Consider the following 22,177-nt stretch of genomic DNA (forward strand, 5'->3'; position numbering starts at 1 on the left):
ATTAACCGCGATAAACGAGGGCCTACTGTACCGTACGTGTCAATTTTATTTGTGCAACATCATCCATTACCTGCAGAAGTCAACCAAATTTATAAAGGCAGTGAAGTCTTTCATCTTATTGGGCAAAAGATGAGCAGTAGGGTCAGAAGAGGGCACAACATGCGCCACATCATCAGCAACCTGATAGGACAAAGAGGTAAGTGATTATGAAAGCCAGTACTGCAGACAAATATGCTGACTGTTGCGTAATTATTCAAAAAGCACCTGGTTATTTCAACATCAACATAAATGGTCAATGGCTGTCGTCGAGATCAAATCTGAGACCCGAATAAGTCATTTCGTCATATAATTTCCATAATTGCTCATTTTGCATGAGTGCGTTGAGGCCATGTCTACACGAATATGGACATTTTAACATATTTTAACACATATTTTATATTTTGTATTCCACACAAACATGGGTTTTGTCCCTAAAAATTGTGGGGGAAAAATAAGAGTGGAAAGTTTAAAAAAAAACGCAGGTAAAACTGAGCTTTTTGGTTTGTAAACCATATTTAACACAACATGAAGACAATTAAATAATAATAAAATCCTCCATGCTACGTGTGTACTAATTTTTAAATGAATATAATTAATGTAAATGAATAAATAATCTCACTATATTGCAGTGTTGGCTGCTTGATTACCCAGCATACCTTGCGGGCACCTTATGAATACAGCTACAATAGTGTTCTAAAGTAATGCTAATGGTTTTATTTGATTTGAACATGCATCAGATTACAGTTGAACGCATCACATAATCAGTTCACAGTTCCACATGTCCAAAAGGAGTAGGAAGAAGCAAAGCTTATTAAATCCTACCCCTCCATCTGGTACTTTTACAATCAGTAACTGTTATATTTGTTCACTTCCTGCTTTCCTAGTATAATTTAAGTTTTATTTTTTATTATTTTTTGTTATTTTTTTTAGTTTATTTTATTAATTTTTTTTAATGTATTTTTTTATTTAAAAAAAATAAAATTATAATTTTTTCCTCTCTATTTCTCCTCTCTTGTAGAGAAGTATTGGATGACATTTTTAGGGAATTGGTTATTTTTAGCGTTATGCATTATTTTAGCTGTTTGAAGATGAACTATATTAGCAAGTTGAAGTATTTGTGAAGTATTTGAAATAAGGAGTTAGTATGTTCTCTGTATGCGGCATTATGAATTATCCTTACTGACCTTTTTTGCAAGTAGTAATAGTACCATTTGACAACTCACCTCCTCTCCTGGTGTTACTTTTTGCACCGTCAAGTCCAATTTCTCCATGATCCGAAGGAGCGATTTGACCAACTCGTCATAAAGAATGTGACTCAACGACAAAAGGTCCGCGTTTTGGCTTTCAAAAGCATTGTCCAAAAAGCCTGAATCCTGTGGAAGCAGACAAAAAGGTGTAGAAGACCTGAAGTAGACATCAACAAAATGGCGTACTTAAGCTACCTTCAACTGATCGCAGTCTAGCAGGCTTCTGTAGAGGGCGAGGTAGTTCTTGCTGGAGGGAACCTTCCACTTCCCAACAAGAACCTCTGATGACTCGGAGGAATTAGTGTCAACATCTTTACCCTGGAGAAGAAAAAAAAAAAAAACGTAAACAAATTTTATAGTAAGGCATATGGAAGAATTGTAACGGACCTCAGCAATCACTAGGGGTTTCGAACAAACCCGGATCAATCCTTGATGCACTGTAAAAGAAGCAAATATAAAAATGTGTTCAATTCCAATGTCGTAACGATTACTCATTCACATATTTGTTTGTGTTTCAGAGCAACGTACCCACGGAACTAATGAAACTCCACAGAACGGGGCCTTTAGATGCCATGGCCACCAGCACCTTGATGATGGACCTGCTGCAAGCCATCTGCATTTTGTCGCTATAAAGAGGGAAGCTGTCAATCTGCACCACAAGGAGACGCTCCAGGAGCGGAGTATACACTTCTGGAACCTGAGACAAAAAAAAAAAAAAAATCAAGCATCTAAAAAAAATGGCTCACTATGGGCCAAAATTCCTCCACAGTGCTGCACAAATACTTGATTGCAGTTGTTGCTGCTATGGGTGGCCAAACTAGTTATTAGGTTTATTTTTTTCTTCTTTTATAATAAAAAGTTTCATCTAAAAATTGCATTTTTTGTTTGTGTTGTTGTTGGCTAATATTTAAATTAGTTTGTGTGACAAATATATATTTTTTTCCACACCACTGATGTTTTTTTTTTAATGTTCATGACCTTGTCCAGGTGAATGAGTACGCTCGCTATAGAATCCAGGAAGCTGGGCAACTGGTAGAAGCTTTCGTCCTCCCCGTCGGATTCGGTGAGGTACATCTGTTTACATCGCTGAATCAGCTCGGTGTACATCAAGTCCACATCTTGAGGGCAAACTTTCTTGCACGGCTTCAGGATTAAAGAAAAGATTATCAAATCAATGACGGTGCTGTCAAATGTCTGTCTTTTTTGTCTTTAACGTTCAACCTACAGCTGCGAAGAATCCATATCCTCGGATGGCAATGGATAGTTCCTTGTGGGTCGACTCCATGGTCTTAATGATGTTGCAGAACTTTTGCATGAAGAACTTCAACTTGCTCTTGTGCTCCTCAATATTTTCCGCCACGAGCATGGACACCTATCAATTCAAGTAGTAAAAAAAAATAAATATTCCATTGTCACTATATTGACAGTTACTATGGTACACATAATGTCATTGTATGGTCATATCACCTCGTACTTCGGTATGAGGTACATTATTTAAAAAAACAAAACAAAACAAAAAAAACAACTTTAAACTGCATTATGGAAAGCAGGAAGTGAACAAATGTAACAGTTACTGATTGTAAAAGTACCAGATGGAGGGGTAGGATTTAATAAGCTTTGCTTCTTCCTACTCCTTTTGGACATGTGGAACTGTGAACTGATTATGTGATGCATTCAATTGTAATCTGATGCATGTTCAAATGAAATTAAACCATTACCATTACCAAGAGTCTTGAACCAGTCATGATGTGCTATATATATATATATATATATATATATATATCACTATATTGACAGTTATTATGGTACCCATTATGTCATTGTATTGTCATATCACCTCGTACTTCGGTACGTGACAAAAAATTTAAATATTAAAATACAAACATAAAAATTATAAAATTTATTAAAATTATCTCTCTCTCTCTATATATATATATATATATATATATTAATTTTAAAATTAAAATACAAACAAAAATTATAAAAATTTATAAAAATTCATTAAAAAAATTACATTATATTAGGAAAGCAGGAAGTGAACAAATGTAACAGTACCAGATGGAGGGGTAGGATTTAATAAGCTTTGCTTCTTCCTACTCCTTTTGGACATGTGGAACTGTGAACTGATTATGTGATGCATTCAATTGTAATCTGATGCATGTTCAAATGAAATTAAACCATTACCATTACCAAATACAACATTATGATTGTATTCAAGTGGAATATTCACCTGTTTGAGGAAGGATTCGAGTGCGTAGTAGCTGGTCTTTTTCATCTCGTTGTTGATGTGACCACAGAGCTTGGACATGGCGTCAAACAACTCTCTGTAGTAGTCCAGGAGGCAGCTGCTGAACTGGGATGCGTGCCTGGCGAACAATCTTAGCCCCGCTGTTTGAGAAAGAGTTTTTTTTTTTTTAAAGCTCATATTTGAGCCTTAAATTCATGAGTCCAAGAAATGAGAACGCTTACCAAAAGTGATAGCATAGCGATTCATTTCCACCTAGGACCAAAAAGAAACACATAGGCAATAGGGCAGGGGTCTCAAACTCAATTTACTTGGGGGCCACCGGAGCTAGGTTCTTGGTGAAGCCGGGCCGCATCAGGTTTAAAAAAACAAAAAAAAAACAACAACAACACAAAACGCATTTATTAAAAACTGGAAAAAAAAATCTATAGAAAAAACTATCTTCAACGCTTTTGCTTCTGCTATACCCTACACTTTTTCAGTACTTTGGTTCCGGTTTTCCACACCAAAATATCTGATTACATATCTGATTAATATCTGAAACATTCCACTGTTCTCAAATATCTTAATTTTTCTATACACAAAATAAGATAAAAAAATTAATAAACAAATTAAGAATAAAGACAATAAATCAATCAGTAATAAATAAGTAAAATAATAATAAAACAGCAAATAAGAAAAACGTAAGAAACCACATACAGTTGGTAGAGAAATTATTTTTTTCAGATTCAAATGTACAGTATTAACAGTTATTTAACCTTTAACATGAACATTAATGAAACTTAATAATTTGACCCAATTAGCAAGTTAGCATCGTACTAGCGTTGTAACTTTAACAACATGTTTGATGAGATGCTTTATCTCGACGTGTATTTTCCGTTTTATTCCAAATCATTTCCTGCATTTTATTTGTACACAGCGTCATAGGCCTTTAGCTTCATTGCTAATCCAAAGCAAAACAGGGCGGGGTAACAGGGCAGGGTCACAGTAATCATGTTAATTGTGTCTGGTGTGCACACAGCTTTAAGCTGTCATTTCAACATTAAACTTTGGTATCAACGTGGGGGCCTCAAACTAGCGTCTGTGGCCCGCGGGGCCGCAAGTTTGAGACCACTGCAATAGGGTATGGACATTTTAAGGTCCAGATTGTGGCCCAGGGGACATTTGCCCCCGTTTTTTCCCCCTAATTTTTTTTTTACCATATGCGACCCTTGCTGGGAAAAGTTTGAACACCCCAAGGCTAGATGATGAGTATAAAACATACCTGTATGTGATGGTATGGCATTTACCTTAGGATTAATTGCCTTAAATGTATATTGAAAGATTTCCTTGGATGTGGCTGGGTCTGCAAGGCAAAGACACACACAGGTGGACAGACATACATATGGATGCAAGGCTTGTATGGTGCCGTTTCGACGTCTCGGAGCTCACCTTCCTCCATCGTTTTGGTGAAGTTGACCATGAGAGCAGTGATTCCTCTCAAACAGCCAGCAACGACCATCAGTTTGGGCTCCTTTGTTGTGGAAGTCATCTGCAAAAATAATAATAATGATAATAATGTGGCACGCATGATTCCGTGAGGCCAGTCAGTTGTTTGACAGGAGCCTAAACCCCCCCCCCCACAAACCTCATGACAAGCTCGTCAATGCAAATTCCAGGAGGTCATTACCCAATTGAACAGCCTGACACTCACTTGTTTCACAGTTTCATCTTAGAAACATTAAACTCATCACACAGCAACTTAACACTCATAAATTATACCTCAACAATGTAACAATATGCGTTTATAATAAGGGGGTGAAAAAAAACTACATTTTGAAGTTTTCCCATAAGACATGTTGTATGAGAAAGCCATTTAATTACATTTAATAATAAATGCTGCCTCTGTCCACCAAAGAGAACCAGAGGACCCAGAGTCCAAAGTCCACCCGGGAGGCTGACGTCATTGCAGCGTCCCAATTAAATGTGTTGCTCACACACAATTATGGGTTTGTTTGTGTTCCATTTTTAACTTGTATTGGTACATGTTTGTATATTTCTGAGATATACACTTAGGGGTGCTAAGGTACTGTGTGATGAATTTAGAGTTAAATTGTTTCAGTATGATGACAGTGTGTCAGACTGTTATATTGTGCTTGTGAGTGCACTGATAGCTCATGATTGCCTTATAGCATGGTTTGAATTTAGCCATTGATTGTATAAACCATGGGATTAAAAAATAATAATAATAAATGATAGCGGCTTTTGCTTCTTTTTTGGCTCTTTTGTGATGCCGCTTTAGAAGATGAGGGCAGAAAAAATTAATTTTTACTTGTTTCGGACTTGGTATGGCAGTATTAGGCACTGTTCCTGTTTCTCAGTGTGGTCAATAATAAAAGAAGGAGAATGGAAAATAAGACGCATATATCTTCAGTCACCTAATCCATTTTTTTAACCCCTGTATACCTGTTCTTTGAGTTCCCCTCGATAGGCTCTGTAGAGTTTGTCAGAGTTGTTGACCATCTCGCTGGGGTGAACCTCTGCAACCACTCCCAGCAATTCATAGATAGTACCGAGAACTGAAAACATTAAAATACAAATAATTAATCTCAAAATAACTGTATCAATAATCTAATAGTGTAGCATCCTGAGAACAAATACCTGAATCAGGAAGTTTGCTTTTTTGACAAAGTTCACTGTAAAATCTAGTGAATATTTCACTAATCCCCAACTCTGCTGCCACAGTAGACACTTTTGTTTTAAGGAGAACCTGCACAGAAAAAACATAAGTATGTTCAGAATTATGACTTTCAAAATATTTGCACCATTGGACTATGAACAAAGCATTAAATGGTACTTTAAGTTGTTGACATATGATATATTTGATCAATCTGGAAGCTGTTTGGACACATTAATAAAGTAAAAAAAAAATCACAACAGAAACCAACCTTAATAAGCAGCTGTAGTACAGCAGTCCTACATTTGGCTGTTTTATCCTTTGCGTATACAGTCATGCATGTGTTCTGCAAGGAAAGAAGGAATACAAGTCAAATGAATCATTTTTGAAAATGTGTTATACGGATTATAATCCAAATACATATAACAACAAGTGTCCCGATCAAACATTATATGTGGGAGATAGTTGGTATTTACTCAAGGGCACCTCAACATTACTCAGGAATCAGACTAGCAATTGTACAACAATAGACGCATTGAAGTCCTGTTTTTTATTGCATTTAACTGGTTAATATAATGCACGGAGTTAAAAAAAAAAAAATCAATTTCCATCCATTTTCCTCCGCTTATCCGGGTCCAGGTCGCGGGGGCAGCAGTCTCAGTAGGGAGACTTGATTAATAATAATTATATTTTTTTATAATATATATATATATATATATATATATATATATATATATATATATATATATATATATATATATATATATATATATATATATATATATATCATAATTAGTATAATAATAATAAAAATATTTTTTAAATATATTTTTTATATTTTTATTATATTTTTATTATTATATTTATTATATATAATTATTATATACATTATTGTAAAAAAAAGTAATATTAATATAATACATATATTATTTTTTAAATTATTATTATATATATATATATATTTATTTATTTATTTATTTTAACCGAAATTCACAATCGTACATACTTTGATGTCTATGGCGTAGGTCTTCTCCCAACCTTGGACTCTTGGAGAGAGCTTTTCCATAAAGTTCTCCAGAACACACAAAGTCTTAAGTCTGGCATCCCGGAACTGCAAAACAAACACACGCTTATCATCATGATGCCATTTGAACACATAGTGTAGTCTATTTGAAACTCACCTCATCGTGTGTCAAAGACTTCTTCAGGAAGCTGAGGAGACCGTAGTCTTTAGAAAACAGCAACGATGTCTGCAGAGCTTCGAGGGACAAATACCATCATTGGAACATTTTAGAACCAAGTGGGTGACAGAATATCATTCATAGATCTAAAGAACTGATTGGAACGCTTCTGCTGGAGAATTTAACATGTACAGTTTCTTACATTACATAGGACTGCATTGTAGTCATAGTACATGACAATAGTAATCGTATTGTCATTTACTATCTAGTAATCATCAAATTAAAAACACATGGTGAATACCGAATCACCACGAGCACCTTGGACTTGTGATAGGAAACGTAATTCCTTTTACCGACTCGATTTCTTGAGACACTCACTGAAGTGAATCGGGTATTCGAGTCACTCGTCACAAAGTGCAGTATAAGAAACTCGGAAATGCGCAAGAAGTTGCTACCGTGAGTCTGTGCGGCAATGGGAAGGGGTTTTATTTTGAGTCAAAGTTGCAGAATCATTGACGTGTTAATTTAGTTACTTTCGAAAAATTTTAACTCACAAGTTCTAAACGACTCGTTCATGACTCGCACACCCCCGCTGTAAGGAGACTAGCATCTCTATCAACTAATTGAGTTCCGGTCGCTTTAGTATAAAAACAACAATGTAAAGTTAATGACACTTAAAATGGCTGCCTCGCACATAAAGAATTCTTGTTTAAAAACGTTCACTTTTGTGACGAGACTGTTATTGTTTACCAAGTTCATTGTCGGCTGGTGTCAGCATGCACGTCTCCCCCAACTTCCCAACCAAGTCCTGACATTCCAAAGACGAACGCCGGCTATCTTCGTCTGCCAAGGATTCATGAAGCTTCAGGAGGAAACCGTGAATGCCTCCGGAGGCGTTGTTTGCTGAGGAAGACATCTCTGACCAAAGCTAACATGTGCTAGCAGGCTCCACGGAGGAGCCAATAGTGACGTATGCAATGCGGAAGTAGTTTTAGTCGGCTTGGCGGATCGAGACAAACGTCGATAGTGTCGATATCAGTGCCAGTGACGTTAAGTGATTTATATTCAATAACAGTAACAGTTTGTTGAAAATACACGGTTTTGTCACGCGTTGTGTTAAAACATGATCTCGGTATGTAAAATATCAGTATGGGATTGATATAATATGCAGTATTGTCCACACCACCCTTGTTGACATCACAGCAGGTGCAGTAGACGCTTTTAATTAACGCATGAATACAAACTATTTTAACTGTAATGCTCCTCAACCAACCAATAACTTTTAAAGTTGTGTTTTCGTGTTAAAAATAATAAAATATACATACCGTATAAGTGGACACTAGAGGGCATGACTCACCCATTCTGTTGTTAGCTTGGGGCGTGGTTTGTGGTTTGGGCGCGAAAGTGTTAGCGCCAAATAGAAGTTCCCTCTATTGACATTCATTCGGTGGTTGCCTGTTGGAAGATTTAAAAAAAATGTCCCGCTTTGGGGACCAGACCTGCGTTTTCCCATCCATTGTTTCAATATATTTAATACACACAGACTCCAAATTATAAACATAGTATTAAATATATACAGTTTATACACTCAAATGACCTTAAGCAAGATTCCTTTTCACTTACCAATGGCATCTGCTGTACAACATAATGGCGTGATTATGATATCAAACAACTGCAAAGACACATTTAAAAAAACAAAAACAAAATAGGGTTATTTTCATTTTCATATGTCTTGTTATTTTTGGAACATTAGCCCAGTTTCGAAAGAAATTGGGAATGTTTGGCAGCAGCATTAGGTAATAAAAATATCCACAGGTACAAAAGTGCTAGGAAGAGATGAGTTCTTGGAGCAATGAAGCCACCACCACAACATTGAGGCTGTTTCCCAGGACTTTGTAACGCTGCTTGATGGGGATCTGCGCAGGAAAGGCTAAAAGGGAGACAATAAAAAAAATACAGCCATGTGATGACATATTACACAAATCACAAATAATTTATAGTTGGGAGCATAAAAAATGTTTTACAACCTTCTAAATGCATTTTTTACCACTATTAGAGACCTGTATACATGAAATAGCACCCCTATAGTCACATTTCTGCTTGTATTACCCAATATAGTAGACATAATAATAGAAAATAAACCTATTAGAGAACTATTAGAATAACTATTGGAGACCTGTATACATGAAATAGCACCCCTATAGTCACGTTTCCACTTGTATTACCCAATATAGTAGACATAATAATAGAAAATAAGCCGATTAGAGAACTATTAGAATAACTATTGGAGACCTGTATACATGAAATAGCACCCCTATAGTCACGTTTCCACTTGTATTACCCAATATAGTAGACATAATAATAGAAAATAAGCCTATTATTATTATTATTATTATTGCTCATGCACTTTACAGGAAGGGCATGAGCAGACTCTATCTGCTCAGGAGACTGAGGTCTTTTGGAGTGCAAGGGGCACTCCTCAAGACGTTCTATGACTCTGTTGTGGCTTCAGCCATTTTCCAGGGAGTGGTCTGCTGGGGCAGGAGCATTTCGGCTGCGGATAGGAAGAGACTGGATAGGATCATCAGGAAGGCCAGCTCTGCACTGGGTTGCCCCCTTGACCCAGTGGAGGTGGTGGGAGAGAGGAGGATGTTGGCTAAGCTATCATCCATGTTGGAGAACGACTCCCACCCCCTGCAGGACACTTTGACAGCACTTGAGAGCTCCTTCAGCGATAGACTGCTTCACCCCAAGTGTGTGAAGGAGCGATATCGCAGGTCTTTTCTTCCTGCAGCTGTCAGGCTGTACAACCAGCACTGCTCCCGATAGACTTCTACACTGCTATGTACATCTGTGCAATACTTTGCTTTTTACATTCAGTATAGTTACCCCAGACCCCATTCACTGTGCAATATCTGATCAACCTCCATGTGCAATATTAAGGGCTCTAAATGCAATATACTAAGTTCTATGTGAAGTATTTCCATAATGCCTCATATTAACTCCCTAACAAGACCTCAGTGTATAGACTGGTCATATATCTCATCTCGTCTCATATTATCTACATACTGTATTGTATATAACTCTGGGAAAAACTGTTGATTTTTGTTAATACTTGGGTCGTTTATATTGTTTATTTTTCTATATTGTGTATTTTGTACTGCTTAACTGATTCTGTACTCTTGCTGCTGTGCAATACAAATTTCCCCACTGAGGGACGAATAAAGGCATATCTTAATCTTAATCTTAATCTTATTAACTATTAGAATAACTATTAGAGACCTGTATACATGAAATAGCACCCCTATAGTCACTTTCCACGTGTATTACCCAATATAGTAGACATAATAATAGAAAATAAGCCTATTAGAGAACTATTAGAATAACTATTAGAGACCTGTATATATTAAATAGCACCCCTATAGTCACGTTTCCACTTGTATTACCCAATATAGTAGACATTAATAGAAAATAAGCCTATTAGAGAACTATTAACTATTAGAATAACTATTAGAGACCTGTATACATGAAATAGCACCCCTATAGTCACGTTTCCACTTGTATTACCCTATATAGTAGATATAATAATAGAAAATAAGCCTATTAGAGAACTATTAACTATTAGAATAACTATTGGAGACCTGTATACATGAAATAGCACCCCAATAGTCACGTTTCCACTTGTATTACCCAATATAGTAGACATAATAATAGAAAGTAAGCCTATTAGAGAACTATTAACTATTAGAATAAGTATTAGAGACCTGTATACATGAAATAGCACCCCTATAGTCACAGTTCCACTTGTATTACCCAATATAGTAGACATAATAATAGAAAATAAGCCTATTAGAGAACTATTAGAATAACTATTAGAGACCTGTATACATGAAATAGCACCCCATAGTCATGTTTCCACTTGTATTACCCAATATAGTAGACATAATAATAGAAAATACACCTATTAGAGAACTATTAACTATTAGAGACCTGTATACATGAAATAGCACCCCTATAGTCATGTTTCCACTTGTATTACCCAATATAGTAGACATAATAGAAAATAAGCCTATTAGAGAAGTATTAATTATTAGAATAACTATTGGAGACCTCTATACATGAAATAGCACCCCTATAGTCATGTTTCCACTTGTATTACCCAATATAGTAGACATAATAGAAAATAAGCCTATTAGAGAACTATTAAATATTAGAATAACTATTAGAGACCTGTATACATGAAATAGCACCCCTATAGTCACGTTTCCACTTGTATTACCCAATAGACATAATAATATAATATTTTTACAATAATATAGATAATTAATATAATAATTATTGTTATTAATATTATTATTTATTATACGGGAGCCAGGCAACAACATTTCATTGGCAGTTTCACTGCTGTGTTATTGTGCAATGACAATAAAGGAAGTCTATCTTTTTTTAAATTGACAACCCGTAAGGCATGCTGGGAAGCCCACGTGCACACTTTCCCAGCAGGATGTTACCCAGCATACCTTGCAAGTATAAAATATTGTATATTAGTGTGTAAATCAGGCCAACAGAACAATGGGAAAGTCCAATGAAATCAGTGTGAGGATGTTCAGGAAGTACCAGTACTCAAGCCTACCATGAAGTGAAAACTACTGGGAAGACACCAGTATGACTTAAATGTGTTCCACTGAAAATCGAACCTAATCTAGACTTCTTCATGACTGGTTTAAACAGGTTCCACAATACGCAATTAAAACACTGAAAGTACTTTGAACTTACAGAAACTTTTGGGGAATCCCATTAGGTTGGCTACTTCTCTGGGAGTAAAGTAGCGTAGCTTCAATTTTAGTAGCTGCTGGAGTTTGTCGTCGTCTTTGGAGCACTGGTCCACATGCTTAAACACACTCTCCATCTACACACAAAAGGAAATGAATTGGTCAGAGTGGATATGTGTGGATTGCAGTGACGTGTTGTGAGGACATTTTGAAGAAAATGTTAATCCTGGGAAGTTTCAGGGAAATATCAGTTCCCAACTAAAAAAAGACCGGGGTCATAATTACAAAATAAAGTCCTAAGTATACATAAAAGAACTAGGTAGACCAGGACTTGAGTTGGTTATCATGGTGGTCACACAGTCAGGAGATCGGGAAGACCTGGGTTCGATTCTCCGCTTGAGCATCTCTGTGTGGAGTTTGCACATTCTCCCCGTGCATGGGTGGGTTTTCTCCTCCAAAAAACATGCTAGGTTAATTGGCGACTCCAAATTGTCCATAGGTATGAATGTGAGTGTGAATGGTTGTTTGTCTATATGTGCCCTGTGATTGGCTGGCCACCAGTCCAGGGTGTACCCCGCATCTCGCCCGAAGACAGCTGGGATAGGCTCCAGCATTCCCCGCGACCCTTGTGAGGATAAGCGGTAGAAAATGAATGAATTAATGTTTTTTATGCGGGCTGCACGGCAGTCGAGTGGTTACCGCGTATCGCAGCTAGGAGACCTGAGTTCAATCCCACCCATGGCCATCTCTGTGTGGAGTTTGCATGTTCTCCCCGTGCATGCATGGGTTTTCTCCGGGTATTCCGGTTTCCTCCCACATTCCAAAAACATGCTAGGTTAATTGGCGACTCCAAATTGTCCATAGGTATGAATGTGAGTGTGAATGGTTGTTTGTCTATATGTGCCCTGTGATTGGCTGGCCACCAGTCCAGTGTGTACCCCGCATCTCGTCCGAAGACAGCTGGGATAGGCTCCAGCATCCCTCCCTAGAAAATGAATGAATGAATGTATGTTAATCCCGGGAAGTTTCAGGGAAATATCAGTTCCCAACTAAAAAAAAAGGGGAAATGCAGCTTCTGATCACTTTCTGTTGAGCTTGCATAGTTAAACCCTAATGTTGACAGTCAAATTCATTCATTCATTCATTCATTCAGTCGAGCATAAAAATATTATATTGTTATGTCTTTGGGTGAAAAAGACAGTGTTTTCATGCGACTTCTAAGTTGATTTAAAATGTGTAAACCAGTTCATAGTTGGTAATTAATATGTTCAAATATATGGTACAACTGGTTAAAAAGATTTTCTGTTTATTATTATTATTTCTATTTGTTTGTCCAGTGGTTGACCATATCCAACAATTCCAAACCTACCTCCGTTTCCATGCAGCTCTGGAGCACTGAGCCGGTTCCTTCCACATAGCGCCCATACCTTTTAATAACAACAACAAGAAAGAATGTTCTCATCATCCCAGGTACCCCTTGGCTTTGGAAAAATCATAAAATCATCATCAATCAAAAAGTACTGTATATGCCAAGAAGTTCATATAAAAGTATTTCCAAAATAAAAAATGCATCTCAGCTTTGTGAGAAAAGGTATTAAAAAATGCTTTTCTAGCAAATTTTCTTCTGGTAATTATGATTTTATTATATATTACAATATTTTGACTTTATTCCAGTAACATTATGACTCTTTGACCAAAAGTTAAACTCTATTCTTTGCTTTATTTCTCATATTTATATTTAAACTCAATGCTACTTTTTCTTACAAGTTTATTTTTATAAAATTGTAACTTTTTACCCTCTCAATATTTTAAAGTTATTCTAGTAAAAAAAAAAATCACATTTCTGCTTTTTTTATGTTCCAATTCCTTCAACTTTCTTTTCTCATATGACTTTATTCCCATAATATTTTGACAGTGTTCTTGTGACATAACTTTATCGTATCACAATGTTCCAAAAACAAAAAAAAAGTCTTTGTTTAATATTTTTTATTTATTTACATTAATATTTTAACTTTGTTTTTATATAGTATTTTCTTATTCTTATATATTTCTTATAATATTAAGACCTTGTAAAATTAAGACTGCAAATTGCTGCTGATTTTTCTATTTTTGTTGTTTCTTATTTAAAAAAATAAATTTGTTTAATATTATTTATTTAGCTTGAATTAATATTTTAATGTAGTTATTTCTTTTCTTATATATTTCTTATAATATTTTATATAATTTTATATAATATTATATTATTTTATATAATATTATATTAAAGACATAAAATTAAGACTGTTAAAAATACTGAGTTTAAAATTTGTGTTGTTTCTTATTAAAAAAATATTTTCTGTTGAATATTTAATTTAATTAATTTATCTATTAATAATTTAACTTAAGTTATTTTTCTTACATTTGTTATATTTTTTAAATAATATTAAGACCATGTAAAATTAAGACCTTTTGTTACAATTACTGCTGATTTTTCAATTTTTGTTTCTTCTTAAACTATGTGAAATTATATTTTTTGAATGTGCTGTGGGCCGATAAAAAACAGCAACGGGCCGTAAGTGGCCCATAGGCCGCACATTGGACACCCCTGCACTAAAAGCTAGAAAAAGATCAGCACGGCAGACGAGAAAGACATACAGGAAGTTGCGATTTAAAGTGAGTAAAATAAAATGTTAGCCCAAATGAGACTAAAGTAGCAGACTCACCCTTTAGTAAAGCAGACGGACCTCCGGCAGACGGGCGTGACAATATCCAAGATCAGAGCATAACGCAACAATGTTTTATGAGGAACGAGGTACTGCTCAATGTCCATGTTCTCCTCTGGTTCCAGGAAATCCTGGATTTGCCTGACAGATAAATCCATATTCTGATTCACCTTCCTCAGAACCTCAGTTGTTGTCTCCAGTTTATACAGGAAACCTGGGCTGGGGTTTTCTTCTGTCAGGGAGTCAACTGGACTCAGAGGACTTGGAGGCTCTTCAGAGGGTTGGAAGGACTTCTAGGACACAAATAAAACTGTATTATGGAAAGCAGGAAGTGAACAAATGTAACAGTTACTGATCACCATATTGACAGTTACTATGGTACCCATTATGTCATTGTATGGTCATATCACCTCGTACTTCGGTATGTGACTAAAAATAAAAATAGAAATAAAAATAGAAATAGAAATAGAAATAGAAATAAAAATAAAAATAAAAATAAAAATAAAAATAAAAATAAAAATAAAAATAAAAATAAAAATAAAAATAAAAATAAAAAAAATTTAAATTATATTAGGAAAGCAGGAAGTGAACAAATGTAACAGTTACTGATTGTAAAAGTACCAGATGTAGGGGTAGGATTTAATAAGCTTTGCTTCTTCCTACTCCTTTTGGACATGTGGAACTGTGAACTGATTATGTGATGCATTCAATTGTAATCTGATGCATGTTCAAATGAAATTAAACCATTACCATTCCAAATATATTACAAGATGAGGCCATACAATATGATTCTAGTACACAAACATCTACTACAGTTTAATACTGTAGTTAGCGCACCTCTGCCAGGCGTAAAAGGGCAAAGGTGAGGTTTGTTAGCTAGATGGTACAAGTTCCGAGCGACAATCCACAACGGTAATAAAAATGTGGCTCTCTCGTTCGAAATGGACCCCGAGCATCTTTAGCTCATCTCATGTGCTTTTGTGAATATCAAATAATATCCATCCCCGTTTCCCCTGCTGGGACATAACAATAATATTAATAACTATCATAAATACGCTCTCACCTTGGAGTGTGCCAGGGTAGAAAGCTTTGCCATCAGGAAGTAACGCAGTCTTGAATTTGGCATTCCAACCTGAATGCATAAAGATAGTAGGAGTTTTACATCCATAGATAACCACAATGGAGTTGAAATAAACCTGTACACAAATTTGCCATTCATTTTTTTAAAAATATCCCAATGGAAAGTCAGAACTATGAGATGAAAAGTAGAAATTAGAAGATTAAAAAGTCATAATGACTTTATAAAAAGTCATAATTACATATTATAAAGTCAACATTTGATGATAACAAGTCTTAATTCTGAGCTATTATGAGACAAAAAGTGAAATAAAAAAGTCATAATTACAAAATAAACTCAAAATTTGATGATAAGTCTAAATTCTGAGCTATTATGAGACAAAAAGTGAAATAAAAAAGTAATAATTATAAGATAGTCAAAATTTGATGATAACAAGTCTAAATTCTGAGCTATTATGAGACAAAAAGTGGAATTATGAGATAAAAAGTCATAATTGAAAGATAAGTCCAAATCCAAATTATGAGCTAAATCAATTATGACACAAAAAGTGAAATTATGAGATAAAAAGTTATAATCGCAAGATAAATAGTCAAATTATGAGCTAAAAAGTCACAATTACATGATAAAAGTCACAATTATGAGATAAAAAGATATAATTGCATGACAAAAAGTCAAAAATTATGAGCTCCAAAGTCACAATTATAATATAAGAAAGTCATAATTAGGGAATAAAAAGTCAAAATTACAAAATAAAGGGTAATAATTACAAGACAGGGAAGTCATCATTATGAGAAAAAAGTCATAATTCCAAAATAAAGTCATAATTATGAGCTAAAACGTCATAATTATCAGCTAAAAAGCCACGCCACAATTCCGTACAGTGCATATTTTGTATGTAGGGAGGGGCTGCCCTGCAGATGTGTGTTGACGTCAACTTAAGCGGGCACTTTTTTAGTATAAGAACTAGGTAGACCAGGACTTGAGTTGGTTAGCATGGTGGTCACACAGTCAGGAGATCGGGAAGACCCGGGTTCGATTCACCGCTTGAGCATCTCTGTGTGGAGTTTGCACATTCTCCCCGTGCATGCGTGGGTTTTCTCCGGGTACTCCAGTTTCCTCCCACATTCCAAATTCCACATTCCACATGCTAGGTTAATTGGCGACTCCAAATTGTCCATAGGTATGAATGTGAGTGTGAATGGTTGTTTGTCTATATGTGCCCTGTGATTGGCTGGCGACCAGTCCAGGGTGTACCCCACCTCTCAATTGTAAATGACAAGAAGAAGTGATGTTCTTACACTTGTGGGGGAGACCATGACCTCCTGGTATGTGTAGCCGCATTTGGTTAACGTTTCCACTAAACATTGCCTGCAAAAATCAGAAAATCATGTCAGAAGGATCTCCATCAGCTCCATTTGCATACATTTATGAGACAAAGTCTTAAAATTACAAGAATAAGGTCATAAATTTATGAAAAAAAGTCATAATATTACAAGAATAAAGTCATACATTTACGAGAAGAAAAGTCTTAATATTACGAGAATAAAGTCGTACATTTACGAGAAAAAAGTTGTTGGTTTATGAGGAAAAATAGTCATAATATTCCAAGAATAAAGTCATCAATTTATGAAAGAAAAGTTGTAATATTACAAAAATAAAGTTGTACATTTATGACAAAAAAGTCTTAATACTACGAGAATAAAGTCGTACATTTCTGAGAAAAAAGTTGTAGATATGAGAAAAAAGTCATATTACGAGAATAAATTCGTACATATATGAGAAAAAAGATGTAGGTTTATGAGGAAAAATAGTCATAATATTCCAAGAATGAAGTCATCAATTTATGAAAAAAAGTTGTAATATTACAAGAATAAAGTCGTACATTTAGGAGAAAAAAGTGGTTGGTTTATGAGGAAAAATAGTCATAATATTCCAAGAATAAAGTCATGAATTTATGAAAAAAAAGTTGTAATATTACAAAAATAAAGTTGTACATTTACGAGAAAAAGGTTGTAGATATGAGAAAAAAAGTCATAATATTACAAGAATAAAGTTGTACATTTATGAGAAAAAAGTTGTATGTTTATGAGGAAAAATAGTCATAATATTACAAGAATAAAGTCATCAATTTATGAAAAAAAATTGTAATATTACAAGAATAAAGTCGTACATTTACGAGGAAAAAAGTCTTAATACTAAGAGAATAAAGTTGTACATTTACGAGAAAAAAGTTGTACATATGACAAAAAAGTCTTAATATTACGGGAATAAAGTCGCACATTTACGAGAAAAAAAGTTGTAATTTTATGAGGAAAATAGTCATAATATAAAAAAAAAAAGTCATCAATTTATGAAATTTTTTTGTAATATTACAAGAATAAAGTCGTACACTTAGGAGAACAAAGTATTAATATTACGAGAATAAAGTCGTACATTTCAGAGAAAAAAGTTGTAGGTTTGTTAGGAAAAAGAGTCATAATTTTATAAGAATAAAGTCATCAAATTATGAAAAAAGTCATAATATTACAAGAATAAAGTCATACATTCATGACAAAAAAGTCTGAATATTACGTGAATAATGTCGAACATTTATGAGAAAAAAAACTCAATATTACGTGAATAAAGTCGTACATTTACAAAAAAAAGTTGTAGATTTCTAAGGAAAAAAAGTCACAACATTACAAGAATAAAGTGGTAAATTTAGGAGAAAAATGTTGCAATATAAAGGAATGTTGATTACCTGGCAGAGGAGCTCTCAAATCCTTTAACATTTTCTAGCAGGATGAATCGAGGAAGCTGGCTCAGCCTGACAACAACAAAGCCATATTCATGTTAACACTATTATAGATTTTGTATACAAGTAAGGCACCAAGCAAGCAAGTGTGAATGGTTATAGTATGTGCCCTGGCAGCTGGGATAGGCTCCAGCACACCCGCGACCCTATTGAGGATAAGCTGCATAGAAAATGGATGGATGGAAACAAAACAGGAAAAAAACCTCGGAAGGAGATCAAGAATGTAGAGGAAGCTCTTAGTTCTGGGATCAGTGATGTCACGTTGGAGCCCCAACCTACAGAGAGAAATACATTATAAATTATAATAACATTAGCATAGTAGCATTTTTGGCCATTCTCAATGGTAGACACTACTATGCTATGTGTTAGCATGTGTTAGCATTGCTGAGCATTAACATACAAGCATTTTTGCGATTTTCATGAATATGAAGTTAAGCAGATATTTTGCACTATCAAGCTAGGAGTTAGCATGCTAACGTTAGCATACATTAGCTAATGTTACCTTACATAATTATACATTTTTTTGGCATTTTCAGAGGTAACCACTTCTACAAACATTTAGTGCTATTATTCTTGGTATTAGCATGCTAACGTTAGCATACATTGGCTAATGCTAGCTTACATAATTATATATATTTTTGGCATTTTCAGAGGTAACCACTTCAACAAACATTTAGTGCTATTATGCTTCGTGTTAGCATGCATTAGGTAATGCTAGCTTACATAATTATATATATATATTTTGGCATTTTCAGAGGTAACCACTTCTACAAACATTTAGTGCTATTATGCTTGGTGTTAGCATGCATTAGGTAATGCAGGCTTACATAATTATATATATATTTTGGCATTTTCAGAGGTAACCACTTCTACAAACATTTAGTGCTATTATGCTTGGTGTTAGCATGCTAACATTAGCACACATTAGCTAATGCTAGCTTACATAATTATACATATTTTTGGCATTTTCAGAGGTAACCACTTCTACAAACATTTAGTGCTATTATGCTTGGTGTTAGCATGCTAACGTTGGCATACATTAGCTAATGCTAGCTTACATAATTATATATTTTGGGGGAATTTTCAGAGGTAACTACTTCTACAAACATTTAGTGCTATTATGCTTGGTGTTAGCATGCTAACATTAGCATACATTAGCTAATGCTAGCTTACATAATTATACATATTTTTGGCATTTTCAGAGGTAACCACTTCTACAAACATTTAGTGCTATTATGCTTGGTGTTAGCATGCTAACATTGGCATACATTAGCTAATGCTAGCTTACATAATTATATATTTTTGGGGAATTTTCAGAGGTAACCACTTGTACAAACATTTAGTGCTATTATGCTTGGTGTTATCATGCTAACGTTAGCATGTTAGGATTCTTTAAGTCATATCTTTCCATGGTATGTTTTCATGTTCAAGAAATGTAAATATGTGGTTAAATAAAAGTAGGCTTTATATTTATGGTGTAAATCGGTTTTGCTGATTTGATTTTGTATTTACTATTCTTACATTATGTTTTTTTACTTTGTATTTCCTTCATCATTAGAAAATGTAAAAGTTTTAAACAAGCAATTGTAATTACAAGACAATGTACGCCGGCACATACCTGGTAAAAGGCTGACATGGAGGACTCATCAAAATCACATCAAAGCACAATCCATTCAACTCATCAAGTGGTATACACTAGCCGAAAAGGAAATAAAGTCAGGTTTTCATACATATATTAGAAAGATATTCCATAACTGTATTCCTCATCCTCTGATTGTCGCCCACCTCAATGGTTCTATTCCAGAGTGGTGTATCTGGGAAATTGTGCTTGTAGATCTGATTAGCAGTTGTGTTTATGTCTATGGCCGCCACTACATCAGCCGATATGCCACTCTCTGGAAAAAGAAAACAGCAATTTGGCAAAGTTTAGCTACTAGCATATTTGAACGCATAGGCTATCATAACCACACACAAATATTTTGACTTGTGGGCTGCATTGTGTTAACAACATTGTCCAGGGGGGCCAAAACATATATATAACACACACACTATTTTATGCTTATAATTTTCCTTGAATTATTTGTCTAAAATTATCTGTATAAGTGTTATACTATCAACTGTATGTTCTCATATCCATTTTTTCAGGAGCACTTTAAACATCAGACACATCAAACTATATAATTTAATTTTACAGTTTTGTTATTGTTTGTTTGTTTTTTTACTAAATAAGACATCCAACTTGCAAATCATGTTGCCAGTTTGTATGTTAAAAGTTGACATACTGACGAGCTGTATTCAAACGCTTGGTGGTCCGCATGTGGCCCCCGGGCCGTAGTTTGCTCACCTTTGCTTTAAAATGACTCCAGATTGTGTGTGCGCACGCGCTCCTCGCACGTGCTTGTCGTAGATAGACAGCGGCAAGTGACAGCCATTCACAAAAATTGTTATATTTGTACAATATGTTTCTTTAAACTACTATTGGTAACATTGGCTAGCCGGTGGTGGTGTTATTATATTGTTTTAGATTAAAAAAATGTAATTTGGAGCGAGTTGCAACCCGTTCTTTTAAATTGTAGTGATTGTAGGCTTGTGTATGCATATAACTGGCAAGCTAAAGTAGACTATAAACTATAGACTATAGACTATAATATATAAACCATTGTTTATCTAATTCTTTCGAAAAACAATATACTTACGTTTTAAAGCATAATGCATCCCACCTATTCCACTATAAAGCTCCAGCACTCGGAGAGTTTCCATCGCTACAGCGACCAAATCTGCTACCGGAACTATATCCGCACCGGAAATGCTACGGCAACACCACTGGGGAAAAAACCCCAAAACACACTCTACAACGGAAGTGACGTCACGTGTAATTACTTTTCGTTTTATAGCCATTTAAAAAGACCCTGCAGACATTTTAGCATACGATAAACCATTTTATACTCTAACTCTAGTTGCTTTTAATGGCGAAAATAAATAAATATGAAAATAACACCACAAGGTAACAAATAATAATAAATATTATACTGGAAGCAGTATTGAAGTTTGTTCTGTACACACGTTTGAGTGACCCATATAATTGTTTTGGGTGGGTGGATCGATCGACCACATTGATAACAATAATAGTATCCGTATCGGATCGACACAAAGTGAATGTTTGTTGTTTATTTTTTGTTCTTTTCTATAGCAATTGTCATTAAGATGTTTTTTGTTGTTGTTGTTGAGTGTTACATTGTTATATTGTTTATAACCTGTAACCAGTTTTTACGGCAAAAACATTTTTTTCAGTTTCAGCTTTAGATTATTTTGCAATAATTACCTTATTTTCCTCCTATAATCAATGTAGTAAAAGTTAATGATTAATTTGTTGTTAGTTTGTTTGAACTAAGACAACACCAAGACAAGTTTCCAGTGTAAATATATTATTTTAATATAAATACAATTCAGAACCCATGAAAGA

At 34.8% G+C, this 22,177-nt stretch overlaps 2 protein-coding genes across 4 annotated transcripts in view; both read right to left on the minus strand.

Annotated features, from left to right (window-relative positions):
* The window catches only part of prkdc (protein kinase, DNA-activated, catalytic subunit), a 68,242-nt gene extending 59,483 nt beyond the window's left edge, over positions 1-8,759 (minus strand). For 2 of the 3 annotated variants that reach the window (XM_058060909.1, XM_058060908.1), the window contains exons 1-17: positions 8,119-8,759; positions 7,369-7,445; positions 7,194-7,298; positions 6,459-6,533; positions 6,172-6,280; positions 5,977-6,089; positions 4,963-5,062; positions 4,821-4,876; positions 3,756-3,786; positions 3,517-3,674; positions 2,512-2,658; positions 2,265-2,429; positions 1,815-1,983; positions 1,674-1,723; positions 1,482-1,604; positions 1,263-1,412; positions 71-180 (exon numbers count right to left, since the gene is read on the minus strand). In XM_058060909.1, the coding sequence (XP_057916892.1) occupies positions 71-180; positions 1,263-1,412; positions 1,482-1,604; positions 1,674-1,723; positions 1,815-1,983; positions 2,265-2,429; positions 2,512-2,658; positions 3,517-3,674; positions 3,756-3,786; positions 4,821-4,876; positions 4,963-5,062; positions 5,977-6,089; positions 6,172-6,280; positions 6,459-6,533; positions 7,194-7,298; positions 7,369-7,445; positions 8,119-8,284 (1,904 nt within the window). In that variant the 5' untranslated portion in view covers positions 8,285-8,759. The remainder of the gene's footprint in view (positions 1-70; positions 181-1,262; positions 1,413-1,481; positions 1,605-1,673; positions 1,724-1,814; positions 1,984-2,264; positions 2,430-2,511; positions 2,659-3,516; positions 3,675-3,755; positions 3,787-4,820; positions 4,877-4,962; positions 5,063-5,976; positions 6,090-6,171; positions 6,281-6,458; positions 6,534-7,193; positions 7,299-7,368; positions 7,446-8,118) is intronic. The other variant, XM_058060910.1, reaches the window with a different exon arrangement.
* Positions 8,760-8,874: 115 nt separating this feature from the next.
* Positions 8,875-21,556, minus strand: trdmt1 (tRNA aspartic acid methyltransferase 1). The gene is made up of 11 exons (XM_058060917.1): positions 21,411-21,556; positions 20,500-20,609; positions 20,333-20,409; positions 18,918-18,989; positions 18,661-18,726; positions 17,219-17,288; positions 15,906-15,974; positions 14,843-15,135; positions 13,510-13,567; positions 12,145-12,277; positions 8,875-9,298 (listed from the first exon to the last, which is right to left on the minus strand). The coding sequence occupies exons 1-11, from the start codon at positions 21,472-21,474 to the stop codon at positions 9,195-9,197; spliced, it is 1,116 nt and encodes a 371-aa protein (XP_057916900.1). The 5' UTR covers positions 21,475-21,556; the 3' UTR covers positions 8,875-9,194.
* Between the last annotated feature and the right edge of the window lie 621 nt (positions 21,557-22,177).

Source organism: Doryrhamphus excisus, chromosome 21 (assembly GCF_030265055.1).
Source record: "Doryrhamphus excisus isolate RoL2022-K1 chromosome 21, RoL_Dexc_1.0, whole genome shotgun sequence".
NCBI classification, from domain to species: domain Eukaryota; kingdom Metazoa; phylum Chordata; class Actinopteri; order Syngnathiformes; family Syngnathidae; genus Doryrhamphus; species Doryrhamphus excisus.

Coding starts and splice junctions, on each gene's coding strand:
- trdmt1 (XM_058060917.1), bottom strand. CDS start 21,474: ATGGAAACTCTCCGAGTGCTGGAGCTTTATAGTGGAATAGGTGGGATG. Junction 20,610..21,410: donor GATGCATTATGCTTTAAAAC/GTAAGTATATTG, acceptor TTCTTTTTCCAG/AGAGTGGCATATCGGCTGAT. Junction 17,289..18,660: donor TTTGAGAGCTCCTCTGCCAG/GTAATCAACATT, acceptor TGATTTTTGCAG/GCAATGTTTAGTGGAAACGT.